The sequence below is a fragment of the Gymnogyps californianus genome, chromosome 4 (assembly GCF_018139145.2).
Source record: "Gymnogyps californianus isolate 813 chromosome 4, ASM1813914v2, whole genome shotgun sequence".
Classification (NCBI taxonomy): Eukaryota; Metazoa; Chordata; class Aves; order Accipitriformes; family Cathartidae; genus Gymnogyps; species Gymnogyps californianus.
Window position 1 is genome coordinate 1,908,038 of NC_059474.1, and position 13,703 is coordinate 1,921,740.

Sequence of the window (13,703 nt, forward strand, 5' to 3'; positions counted from 1 at the left end):
GTGAATTGTGGTTTTTTTTTTTTCCATTCTATAATAAAATATTTTGGTAAAAGATCAAGATACGAAGCTACATGTAGAAGAAACCTGTTCAGATAATGTTTTTCATGTTATTTTTCTTGCAGTGTTGTGACAAAGAATGTGTCACTCCAGGTGCGTTGAAACTGTACGGAAAAAGGCTCAAATTCAAAGTTTGGCTATAAGGTTTAATGAAATTTTTCTTGGTTGTATTTTCTTAGGTGGCCAGTCAACTTCGCCCCCCCCCCCCCGCCCCCTTCTCTGAAAGCAAGTTCATCAGTAGGCTTTGGGAACTGAAGAATTCTCTTCATGCGAAGTGGTTCCTCTGGCGTGCTGGTGGGTAGGGGGAGGGAAGTCTGCGATGCAACTGCTGCAGCATAGAAAAAGGATTATAATTTAAGTGGCTGACAGGTATATGAGTAATTATACGATTTGGAGAGGAATTGCTCACCTCTCAAAGCTGAAGGTCAAGGCTGAAGAAGGTCATTTTAAAGGAGAGAATGAAGAATAACATGCACAGTTTGGTTGTTTAGTCTTTTGTTCATTGTGTGCATATTGAATGCTGTCATTACTCATCTGTTCTAATATCCTCTAGAACACCCACTTAATCAGCTATGCTCAGCCTATCTAAATAAAATCAGTACCTTTTTTTTTTTTTTTGGAATTAGTTTTCTAATCAAAGTATGGGTCCCTTACCTCACGCTATTGATTTCCAGTACCTCATGCTATTAATTTCCAGTTGGATTAATAAAATTGCCCTTTTCAGAAGATACATATTGTAAACCCAAATTTTTCAATAATAGGCCTTAATTAAATTACCAAATAGCTACTGGAATGTTTTGCATTCGGAGTTGTTGTCATGTACACTTCAGTGGTGCTTTTTTCAATGACTTGATTAGTATGAACAATAGGAACTAGGGGAATGCAATAGGGATTGAATATATGCGTACGGGCTACAATTATTATCTTTAGTCCCAATACAAAGCCCAAACAAACTTATTTTGTGCACGGAATTAATTTGGAAGAGTAGTTTCTGCCTGGTTGAGTCCTAGTTTCATAGGTGTGATTCGCACATGATCAGTAATAAATATATTCCTTTTGAGTGCTATAGTTTTTTAAACTTGGACAAAAAAATTCTTGCCATTCCAAGTCATTTACTTGACAGTGCTGACCTGCATAGAAAGCTATGTCTTTTTTTTTATTTCAGTGATGCTATTTTGTGGAAGGATTTAAGATTGCATTTAGTACGGAAATTATGGAAATTGTTGTCCTTCCAAAAGCTAAAATTTGTGAGATTACTATGTAGAGTTGAGGTTTTTGTAACTGTGCCTGAAAAATGCAGAGGTGTTGCCCCTATGATGTTCTTTAGTTTGCGGTTGGACATTTGAGCAAGTGGCTTATTTTAAAGGAAAAATCTTTACCTCCTTTTAAGGGGTAAAAGGAAAAATCTTGAATTGGAACCCCGTCTTACAAGTGAAGTGGGCTGCAGTTTGCAGGGAGGAAGAGTTTAAGGGTTACCTGTTGTTCACTGGCACAATTGGGGCTGAAGCTAACAGAGTCTGTGTGGTGCTTTGCCAGTGGGTCTTGGCAATCCCCTGACCAAATGCTCTTTAAAGGCAGGAGAAGTTCAACTTATCTTCAGCTCTGCATGGTCTCAGATTTGGTAAGGGTGAAAATAAGCTATTCATGGGAAGCTTGGATGCCTGGTCATTGGAGATTAGAGGGAAGGCCCAAACTCTCTCGCTGTAGGTGGCAACCCAGCCACAGGATGGTGATTATTTAGGTGTCTCTTGAACAGGTGAGTCAGAATTGAAGGGGTTTTCCTCAGCTTATCTCTGAAATTTGTAAAGCCGCTGTCTGCATGGCAGAATTAATGGCTTCTCAGGAACATGAGAGATGGATAAAGATTCATTTGTGATGGCTGTAATTTATTTTTTTTGTAGACGGATTGAAGATGTTGTTATGTTTTGTACAAGAATCATGTTCAACTGAGGTGCCGTAAATAGTCGAGAGTGAACTCAGCTTTCTTAAGTTCCAATATGGACTAGCAGTTTTGTAAGAAATTTAAAAAAATCTTAAGCTTTTATTCACATCCTTTCCAGCTTTTTAGTGCATAAGAAGAGTGAAACAGAATTCAGGTATCAATTTAGCTAATCTAGTAGGTAATATTCACATTTAAAGAAAACAATCTCAAATGCTGTATTTTACATGTTTCTTTTACATTGAAACAGGTCTGTGTTCTGGGCTTTTCTCTAAGTTTGTGTCTGATCTCTTCTCTTAGAATGTAATTAATGTCTTCATGTAAACTCTCATGGCTTGCTTTTTTTGTGATAAAGGTTGCAAAATGGTATGCTCAGTACATCAAGGTAGATCTGTGCTACTGAATGGAAATTTCCAAATGAATATTAGACCAATTTATCAGAAAATCTCTTTAAAAAACAAAGAAAAAAAAAGGCAGTTGTCACTGGAGGACTTCATAACTGAAGGCACATATCCAACAGTATTATAATTATTCATGTAGAAGACAGGCTTCTGGGAAATCGTTTGCTTCTTTCTCACTGACCCTCTCCTTTTCTCAGTCTGTGACTGTTTACTTCTGCCCTTCACACGTCGCTTGCCCACATTATGGGCCGTTGTAATTCTCACGGCAGCCAGATGCCACCAGACAGTAGATACATAATTCACAGTACAGGAGTAGGTGGCGGGGAGCTTCCTCCTGCCCCTGCTTGCGCTTACTGCAGTGTTCTTCAGATCCTGCCATTTGCTGGCTTGGTCACTAAAAAATACCTCCAAGGGTAGCTTAGCTTTTTAAAAAAATATTATTAGTGAGTTAAATTGGAACTAGAGTTGACATGAGGAAGAGGAAGAGGGCAGGGGAGGGGTATTAAAGAGGTGGGGGAGGTACAAGTCCTTCTTCTGGTTGAGGCTTCATGTTCAATGGCTGCGTTAATAATATTACCTGATAGTCTCCACTGCTAGTCTCCAGGGGTTTTTTAACTGCTTTCCTGGAACATTTTTGTTTGGGCTGAACCTTGGTGTTCCAGAAATGTCTATTTTCACAATTATATACCATTGTGTTTGAACCTGCCTGTCTGTCTTGTCTGGGGAAAGCTGTTACAGTCGCTGTGACCTCAGGCATGGGATATTGTAGAAGAGAAATTTCATTCTAACTGCAGAACAGCTTCCTCTGTTACCTTGTGGGAAAAAAAATGTTACAGCTGCTTTTCTAGGCAGAAGTCCAATTTAACTTCAATTCATGCCCTCAAAGTATGTCAGGCATTGCTAAATTCTAATATAGAAATCAGCCTAGACTTGCTTTAAGATATTTACATAAGATGCCTTTTAAAATTTAGTTTACAACATTGATATAAGTAAAAACCTTCTGTTTTTAATAAAATAATAAATAAATATTAAAAAAAAATTTACTATTAAAAACCCCAACAACCGCTGTTAATAAACCAGACAGGACAAATGCCAGAACCTGACTTTGATCAAGGTGATGAGTCTTTTTGGTATTTTGTGATTTACTCAGAGCTGCACATACGTGGGTTGGAAATGAGAAATAAATTTCTGGTCCTCAGAAATGATTGGCTAACGTACAGAAAATCATGCTCACTGTTTTTTGGGATCTAAAGTGGCAAATGAACCTGTCCCTTTTAGTAAAGTTTTGGGACTCTGGATGGAATTTAGGTCACTGCCTAAGTACGTTGAGGTAGACACCCAACTTTCGGTGTTGGGGATGACTTGAGTGTTTTATATATTTAATTATCTGTTACTTAAATATATACACATGTTGAAATACCAAGAAATTATTTTCTGTTTTAAAAACGTATGTTGTTTCTTTTAGCCTATTGCAACAACCCCACCACATCGTCGCTGGAAGGAGGAATCCTTAAGCCGCAGCAGTAGCGAAACCCAGGCATCGGTTACCAGTGGGATCTCCCTAGGAGAAGCAATACGTCAGAAAACTGCCATTAATTGGGTACTTGTACTGTGCTTTGTTTTGGTTGTGGTTGAAGGTTAATTATGCGATTGAAAATAATATGAAGTGCTCTGTGTGTGTAATTTAGACCTCCACCATCCTCGCCCTGTAAAGGTCTGTGTTTCTGTATCTTGGAACGGCAGAAAAGTAGGACTGTTGTGAACTCTTGACAAGTCATCTAGTCTATTCTTGATCGAAGTGCTACAAAGCTTTTTGACATCTGTCATTCAAAACTGAATCCCCAGTAGTAGAGTGTTTTTTTTTTTTTTTTTTTTTTTTTTAAAATTGTTTTTCTTCCCCTTGCCCCCCTTTCTGTTTTCTGGTTATAAACCTAGTATATTTTCCAGTGTAATGTCGTCTTCTTTGCAACAGTATCTTTGATCTGTATTCAGTTTGTAATTTGCTATAATCCTGGTCCTGCTACTGCCTCCTAAACTGTCAGATCTGTCTACCTCAAAATAGCCAATTTACGTGTTAGCACAGAGCCATGCTTCAGTTCATGTGAAATCTGACTACTTTTAGACCTTAGTTTTAATGATGTGTTCCGTGTGTGATTAAGGAAAACTGTACTCACAGCGTGATACAGCCATAGTAGTTCTATCTGATGAATACGCTGCCAAGTATTTAATTACTCTCAGAATTGCATAAGATCACAGGTGTTTTGAAAAGACTGAGTTGATCAAAAATTTTATTTTCAAATGATTATAAGAATCTTGTGCAAAAATTATAGTTCATATAGCAAAATTCTGATGTGAAAAGCAGCTTTTAATACCTTAGTAGTGTTTCAAAAGGTAGAAGAGCTTGCAGCTATTAAGTAGGGATAGTACTGTACTTCTGCCAATTCACTGTGACACTTTCTTGCTTATATTAACATATATGTATTTGTAAGTTATATACGCTGATGATAATGGTTTGCCTTATAAATGATTGATATTCTTAATTCTCAGCACTGAAGACTGGTCTGTGCCTTTTCTATAATTAAAATTTATCTGTTTAATTACTTCCCCACTAATCCCAATGCAAATTCTTTAATGAATTATGTGAAATAAAGATGCTCCTTTCCATTTGGACATGAACTGAAAGTCTTTTTCTTAAAATACACCAAGGAGTGAGTTAGGATTCTCAGGCATTATCTGTGTGAACTCAGAATTTCTGTAACTAGAAACTTTCTTTAAAGACAAATTAGGAACTGTTCTGCTTGTTAATCCCCAGTTGTACAATGCAAACCACCTTTACTATGCAGTGTCAGCAACTGTATTGGCCCAGCATCCTGCTGAAGTGTTTGTCCTCGTCAAGATTTTTCTTTAAGTGAGAGATTTCATTCTGGTTTGGAAAAAGTCTTCTGCAGTGGCAGGATTTGGAGATGCAGCTCAGTTTCAGAGAAGTGATGGAAGGCTGGTGATCAGATAGTGAGCAATGACAACTTAGGCAGTAGTGAGAACTGACTGGACTTCAGCGATTCATAGTGCATCATAATTCTTTTACATTAAAAACCGAGTATTTGTGTAGGAAATACAATTTAGAAGCAATAATTCCATTGTTTCACAACTTAGTCTTTATTTCCTTTGGAAATATGTCTTATAAAGCTTTCTTGATGCTTGAGCACTTTTTTTTCTCCCTGCCTGTTCTTAGGGAATCGAGCCATGGTATCAACTTCCAGCAGAAGAGGATGCCAGCCATTTAACTGCTGCCTCAGAGACAAAGCTTGGCCTGACTTGTGATAGAAATGACCTGACGGAGTTCCCTACGCTGGAGGAAGGAGTGTTGCCTTCAGCAGAAGCATCTAGAAGACAGTCTCCTGGAGATATAGCACATGGCTTACTGCTGGGTATGTTCAAAGATGCCTTTTGTTTAACTGCTAAACAATTAGGATCTTACTTTTCTTTTTAAATCAATCCCTAACCTGGATTTGACTTCTTTCAGTGAGAACTGGTGTTTACAAAATACATTCTGTGTATTTTTATTGTCAAAGCCCGTCTTCAAAATGAGATAGAGGGCTTGTGTACCTTCCCTGCATCTTTTACCTGAGACCAAAGATAATCAGTTCACCTGTTGAAACTGTAGTGTTGTTTTCCTTTAGAATTAATAGTAAACCTGAGTAAAGTTAGAAATTTTTGGGGTTCCCTCTAGGTGAGGTGATAATTCTGTGCCCTTAAAATCTGTATTAATTTGTTAGTCAAAAATCTTTATTAATTTCAAAATGGTAAATCTTTGTTAATTTCGAAATGGTAAAGTAGGTATAATTGTATTGATAACATGAAAAACTGTTTGGTAAGAGTGTGTGCATACTTGCACCCCTTTCTTATATATTCAAACTGCTGTGTACTGCTTCTGTGTTTCACTGCTTCTTATAGTATTTCTTTATAGACAAAGTAATCTCCAAATACAGTTTAAAGAAGTTTTCAATATCCCTTTACAAAGGTATCTTATAAGTGTTACTGCTCTTTAATTAATCAGTATATGTATTCCTTTTCAGATAAGAGGAAAAACTGAGGAATTATAGCTAGAAGTACTGTACTACTGCAAGATTTAACCCAAACTATCCAGATAAAGGGATTTGCTTATGTAGGAAGTTAGCGTAACAACTACATGGAAGGGGAAGGTGGTAATTATTTACAAAATATCTAAGTAAGTTGATGTTTACCCACTTTCAGTGTTGCACTCACAAGCACCGACTCTTTTTTGTTTTTTTTCCCCAAGCGGTCTAGCTTGCTTGTAACACGGCGTATACTAGCTATCAAGTCCTGGGGTGGTGCTTTGCTGTAGTCTGCTGTCCTGTTGGGCTAACAGAAAAAGGAGCTGTGTTATATGAAATGCAGCAACCTTGTTGTTATCCTCCCATTGTCAGAGAGCACAAGACCTTCTGCCAATGAGTCCTCTGTTCTGGTGCTTAAACACAAGTTTATACACACATTCTTACTTCATTCATATCAATATTAATATCTTTGTTACAAGTCCTTACATTTCGCTCTTGGTTTGGACAATACCCATATTGGAATGTACCACATTAATATGGATATTGATTCTTTCCAATATATTGGTCATCTGGGCCTCAGAATGCTTTTTCAGTTGGTGTGCTATCTTCAGTATTGTTAATCATAGCGCTAAGATGTTGAAACCTGTGTGCAGTGTATTGCTGTATTACAAGGGTTATCATGAACAATGCAATATGAAATATAAGAAAGCCTGTGGGGTGTTAAAAACCTAATTGTAATACAGCTGTGAGCATCCTTTAAGAATAATACACCAATGGTGAATAGTTAGGGTCTCTGCATCGCTTAATCGTAATAACTGTTGGTTTTCTAACATAATACAGAGTTTTCTGACTTGGTGTTTCCTCATACTTTAGCTTCTTGTTCTATTTATTGTGATTTGCCAGTAAATTTGTTCCAGCCATGCTAATCCCAGTGTAGCACTCTTCCACATTAATTCTGATTAGCTAATGCATGATATGGGCGGACACTGTATATGTTTCATCCTGGATATATACAGGAAGGACGTTACTGTTTTTTCCACGTGAGGTTCAGTTTTCTGATGTGATTCCCCACCAGGCTGGATACAGGGAAAGAACATGCATGCAGCTGTTTCCAGTGTCATAGGTGAGAGAAGCATTAACTGCTGCTTGGTGCTTGCATGTAAGGAGTTGTTGCTGCATTCAAGTACAGCAGTCTTCAGGCTGTATTCATGTAGGACAGATGAATTTGTTATAACTCCATTTTTCGTAACACGTTTTTAGCTCTATTAATGCACCATTAATGATGCATCAAGCTCTCACTTAAGTATCCTAAGTGACTGATGGACATTTTTGGTAATGCTAGTGGGGACTGTGCATCTATTATTTCACAGTCATCTTTATTTTTGACATAAAATATCCCGGTTTTTATTTCTCTTAATGACATGGTTGTATTCTGTTCCATGCCTGGAATTTACACCAATCTAGACACTCTGCTTTTGGTTTTCTCTCCGCCCCCTCCCCCTCGCCCCTGACTTCAGATTATATTTTTGTGGCAATAAACCACTACTTATAGTGTTTAATATTCTATTAGTAGCCCTTATTGCTACCGCTTGCATTTGGGTGCAATTTATATTACTGCCAGTAATATTTTCCAGTTCTAACACCTCTACTTTAGAAAAGCTAGCGTTTCTATTGCTTCCTTTCACGTCTAATCATCACAGTTTAGTTCAAAATTGGTTTGAGAAGTTCCAAGATTTAATAGTTCACCTTTATCCGTTCTTGGTTACATTTATTTTCATCCATGTGGAGTCAGAGTATTCTGGTCAATTCTGGTGGTATAATTTTTAGTCCACTGGTAGTAGTACATCTTTGAAAAAGAAAACTTCTCTTTATAATGCAGTATTATTCTCTGCATCTTAAGACACAAACCATATTACTAATTCATTGTAATAATTTCTAATAATCCGCAGAATGGTGGAAACAGAGACACTCACTTTTTTCAGTCATTGTTGTTAATCATAGGGAACACATCTGTCCCCCCTCAAGATAAACTTGTTTCTCTTGGAAATAAAGCCAACTTGTATCAGAACCGTTTTTCTTTATTACCTTTATTTGCTCATATTTTCCTCTTGCTTTTTAACTTCAAGCTTCAGCTGTGGCAATCCATCTGTAAAGATTTATGTCTTTCCCTTTTTGTACGTGCACATTTAGTGAAACCAAAACCAGCAAAAGCAGAACTAAGCAAGGTATAGTTAACATTACTCATACGGCTGAAGTGGTTTACTTTCTCTCCTGTGCTATCTATGGAAGACAAAACTAGCCAACACTGTTATCGATAGCTGTTTTAGTTACCCAAGTGTCCTGGGTTCGGCTGGGATAGAGTTAATTCTCTTCTTAGTAGCTGGTACAGTGCTGTGTTTTGGATTTAGTGAGAGACTAATGTTGATAACACGCTGATGTTTTAGTTGTTGCTAAGTAGCATTTATCTTAAGTCAAGGACTTTTCAGTTTCCGTGCTCTGCCAGCAAGCAGGTGTGCAAGAAGCTGGGAGGGAGCATGGCCGGGGCAGCTGACCCGAACTAGCCAAAGGGTATTCCATACCATGGAACGTCATGCCCAGTATATAAACTGGGGGGAGCTGGCCGGGAGGGGCGGATCGCTGCTTGGGCATCGGTCAGCGGGTGGTGAGCAATTGCATTGTGCATCGCTTGTCTTTTCTTGGGTGTTATTTCTTTTTTTTTTTTTTTGTTATATTCCTTTTCATTACAATTATTATAGTATTATTATTATTATTAGTTAGTAGTGTATTTTATTTTACTTTAGTTATTAAACTGCTCTTACCTCAATCTAGGAGTTTTACTTTTTTTTTTTCCTCCTCCCCATCCCACTGGGAGCGGGGAGGGGGAAGCGGCTGCGTGGTGCTTAGCTGCTGGCTGGGGTTAAACCACGACACCAAGCTGGAACACTTCCTTGCTTGCCTTACTTTAGCTGCGTTATTTCCATTTACTGCATTTCTGCTTCCTTATTTACACACAATCCACCCCTCGTCCCGTCACCACAATTATAACAACCAAAATTCCCCACGATCATTCTGCTCTCTAACATTGTTCAGTCCCTGTTTTGCCCGTTACTTCTCCCAATTACTATCCTTATCTCAAATTCCTCATGTCCCTGTTTGGGCGCCAAAAAGGACTGTGGTGGGCTGACCCTGGCTGGACGCCAGGTGCCCACCAAAGCCGCTCTATCGCTCCCCTCCTCAACTGGACAGGGGAGAGAAAATAAAACGAAAGGCTCGTGGGTTGAGATAAGGACAGGGAGAGATCACTCACCAATTACCGTCTCGGGCAAAACAGACTCAACTTGGGGAAAATTCAATTTAATTTATTACCAGTCAAATCAGAGTAGGTAATGAGAAATAAAATCAAATCTTAAAACACCTTCCCCCCACCCCTCCCTTCTTCCTGGGCTCAACTTCACTCCCAATTTTCTCCACCTCCCCCCCCCGAGCGCACAGGGGGATGGGGAATGGGGGTTTGGGTCAGTTCATCACACGCTGTCTCTGCCGCTCCTTCCTCCTCAGGGGGAGGACTCCTCACACTCTTCCCCTGCTCCAGCGTGGGTCCCTCCCACAGGGGTCAGCCCTCCATGAACTTCTCCAACATGAGTCCTTCCCACGGGCTGCAGTTCTTCATGAACTGCTCCAGCGTGGGTCCCTTCCACAGGGTGCAGTCCTTCAGGAACAGACTGCTCCAGCGTGGGTCCCCCGCGGGGTCACAAGCCCTGCCAGCAAACCTGCTCCAGCCTGGGCTCCTCTCTCCACGGGGCCACAGGTCCTGCCAGGAGCCTGCTCCAGTGCAGGCTTCCCACAGGGTCACAGCCTCCTTCAGGCATCCCCCTGCTCCGGCGTGGGGTCCTCCATGGGCTGCAGGTGGAGATCTGCTCCACCATGGACCTCCATGGGCTGCAGGGGGACAGCCTGCCTCACCATGGTCTTCCCCACGGGCTGCAGGGGAATCTCTGCTCCAGCGCCTGGAGCACCTCCTCCCCCTCCTTCTTCCCTGACCTTGGTGTCTGCAGAGCTGTTCTCTCACGTCTTCTCACTCCTCTCTCCGGCTGCAATTGCTGCTGTGCAGTAACTTTTCCCTTTCTTAAATCTGTTACTCCAGAGGCGCTACCACCGTCGCTGATGGGCTCGGCCTTGGCCAGTGGCGGGTCCGTCTTGGAGCCGGCTGGCATCGGCTCTATCGGACATGGGGGAAGCTTCTGGCAGCTTCTCACAGAACCCAGCCCTGTAGCCCCCCCACTACCAAAACCTTGCCACGCAAACCCAATACATGCATCCAAGTTACTATGCTAAACAACTGTTCACCAGACCCCCAGACATGACTGTTATCCATTGGTTCCACTCTTAAATTAGCAATTGTTGCATTTAGGCATAGATTTCTATTTTTTTTTTTTTTCCCCCAACTCCTGAATGCCAGTTCGAACATCAAATTCGATCGTGTGCTATATGGTAACTTCTGGCTTTCAAAGTTAGCTCTGTCCCAATTCCAATTGAATTGTTAATTTTTCCTGCGCAAACCTTTGTGTATGTATGCTGTAACTTACTGTTATGTCATCTGTTAACTTCTTACCTGCTGATAACGCTTGGTTTTCTTTAGTTTTATGACACCCCACCTAGACTGCTTTTATGCATGTACTTGCATACGCTTCCTTGGAAACACATAACAACGCTGTTACTAAGCCCAAAGTGTTTCTTTTTGTATTGATATCCCTTAGAGGATCTCTCTGCAAAATCAAATGTTACCGTGCCCATTAGGTTATTATATTTTTGACTCACTTTTCCAGGATGTATCTGAAATTGCTGAATAAAGGTGCTTCTAAAGCTGCTTTCACTACACCGTTAGGCTAGGTTTTTTCATGAACAAACAAAATTATTATAGGCAAATAACATGATTGCTTGGGATATTTTAAAATAAACCTGCGTTGCTTCCAGTTAACTGCAAGTTCAACTTGCGATTTGCCATTCCTGTACCTGCTTGTGTAATCTTACTTGTATGTAGGTTGCTTTTTGGGTTTTTGTTTGTTCTGAAGTTAAACAACTGCTTAAGGGGATGGAGTTGAAATTGCCTTGGGAATAGCCTGGTAGACATTCACGGCAGCTCCTGAGGGTTTTATGAGTTTGACTGTTATTACAATGTGCAGTGCTTGCTCATTTTCATCAGTTTTTGTGGTTATTTTGATAATGCTTTGATCCATCCTTTGTGAAGGAGCCTGTAAGGCGAGAGAGAGAATGTCTCTCTCTGGTGGATCTGGATCCAGAGGTCCTGGTTCATACCGAACCCCTCTGAGGCCCAAGGCTCAATGCCTTCCACTGTAGGTCTCACACTGATGGCTGCGACTATCCCTTGTGTCTCTTGGTACGCTTTCTTCAAAGATTGAATTTGGTTTTGGTAACTTGGATTATCTGGTTCAAAAAATTGCTGTTTCTCTCCTTGAACCTCTGGTTCTACTTGTTCAGGGATTCTCTTCTATATGGTTCTCTGTTAACTTTATGGTGGTGAATATACATGGATTTCCATGAAGCAAAACAAGACAGAAGATGACTTCTCTCTGTAAAGGCAGAATCTGGGACAAGGTTAGCTTTGGTAGAGGTAATACATCTGCTGAAGGAACTTTTAAAGTCCTGTGTGTGATACAAAAGCATTAAAGGGAAGACCAGCACTTTTTTTAGAAAATTCAGGTAATTTGCTGGAAATCCCAAACATTTGCCAATACAGAGTTAATATGTTGCTTTTAGTCTACACTGAACACTAAGCCTTGCTGCCCTAAGCCTTTTTTTTCTTTTTAGACAATGCATTAGGAAGATGAAGTGAGGTCTTAACTCCAGTGTAACGCAGGCAGGCAAGCTTGGTATGGCTGAATTAATTGCTGGCTGCTGTGGATTTGGACCTACTTCTGAGATGTTTTTGAAGAGGTTTTCTCCTTTATGAAATAAAACCCACTCTTGGCTATCTCATGTTTGGGTCTACAGACAGCTTTGTAATTAAAAGCCATGTGTGCATCACAGTGAGTTGCTGTCTGGCTAGAGTTGGTTAATATTGAATAAAACTCCCTTTTTTGTTTTTCCATGTAGGAAATTGAGGTTTAAGACAGATATTAGAAAGTGGAAGGATATGGTAGGTTAGGCATGCTTTGTCTTTGCCTACATCCTCTGTGTAGGATTGTTGTATTTAGTATATTTTATAGCATTTTGTCCACATTGTTGTTGTTTGCAGAACTGGAAACCATTTCATCAAGAAAAATTTCCTGATATTTGCCAAGGTTTGTCTTTTAAATGCAACTGGAATTAAAGAGAAAGCAGAAGGCTTTTTAATATGATACAAAGATGTAAGAATTCTCTATACTGCTGCTATTTTATTTGTTGCTCTCTAGAGAGTGTGCCAGTAGCTACAGGCTTTTTGTATATGCACTTAAATTTCCAGATATGGGAGGAAAGGTGAGAGGAAAGGGAGAAACATAAGCTATAATACTAATTTATTCCTTCTCTTCAAAAAGTGTTTTGAATTTCATTTAGGGAAGGGGGGAAAATCACAATGACAGTTGTATTGAAATTGCTCCTGCTACATTGTGGAACAGATTGACAAAGCTAAGAAGGTTTTGTTTTTGTTTTGCCTTCCTTTTTTATCTTCCACAAATGGCAATTTGACTCTGGCATTCAGAATTGTCAGCAGGCTGTAAGATAAAGTAGCATGCCCAGCTTTGCTTGTTCAGTGAATTCAACTGTGAGGAAGCTTTTGACCTTCAGAGCGACAGCAGGAAGAATTACTGTTTTGACACAAGATGCTCGAAGAGTGTTGTACTGACGTCACTTGCTGCTTTAAGCATCGAGCACCTGCTTCTCTGCCTGCAAAACCTAGGTTATGTCTGAGCATAATAAGCCCCTAAATCATTGTAAGCATCCAAAATATGATAGCGATGATCTTTCTGCCTCCTGAAGAAAATAAGTTACTGAAAACATTAGAGTTCATGTGCTGCAAGATTAGAAAACATTCAAAAAAGCCAGAGGAGGTAGAACATGTGACATGGCTGGAGTTATATTTTATGTATATAAAAAAATTAGTTTTGTAGCCCCAGTTAAATGTCATCTATTGAACTCCATAAAGGTGCTTTTACAGGTCATCTCTGCAGGTTGCTGCAGGGGGCAAGCTGGAAGAGAGGGTTTCTACTGAGGATGTGGCTGCAGTGAATC

General features: G+C 39.9%; 1 protein-coding gene across 1 annotated transcript in view; it reads left to right on the forward strand.

Moving 5' to 3' along the window:
• The window catches only part of ALMS1 (ALMS1 centrosome and basal body associated protein), a 76,949-nt gene that overhangs the window by 9,719 nt on the left and 53,527 nt on the right, over positions 1-13,703 (forward strand). The window contains exons 3-4 of the mRNA XM_050895477.1: positions 3,863-3,997; positions 5,630-5,825. Of these exons, the coding sequence (XP_050751434.1) occupies positions 3,863-3,997; positions 5,630-5,825 (331 nt within the window). The remainder of the gene's footprint in view (positions 1-3,862; positions 3,998-5,629; positions 5,826-13,703) is intronic.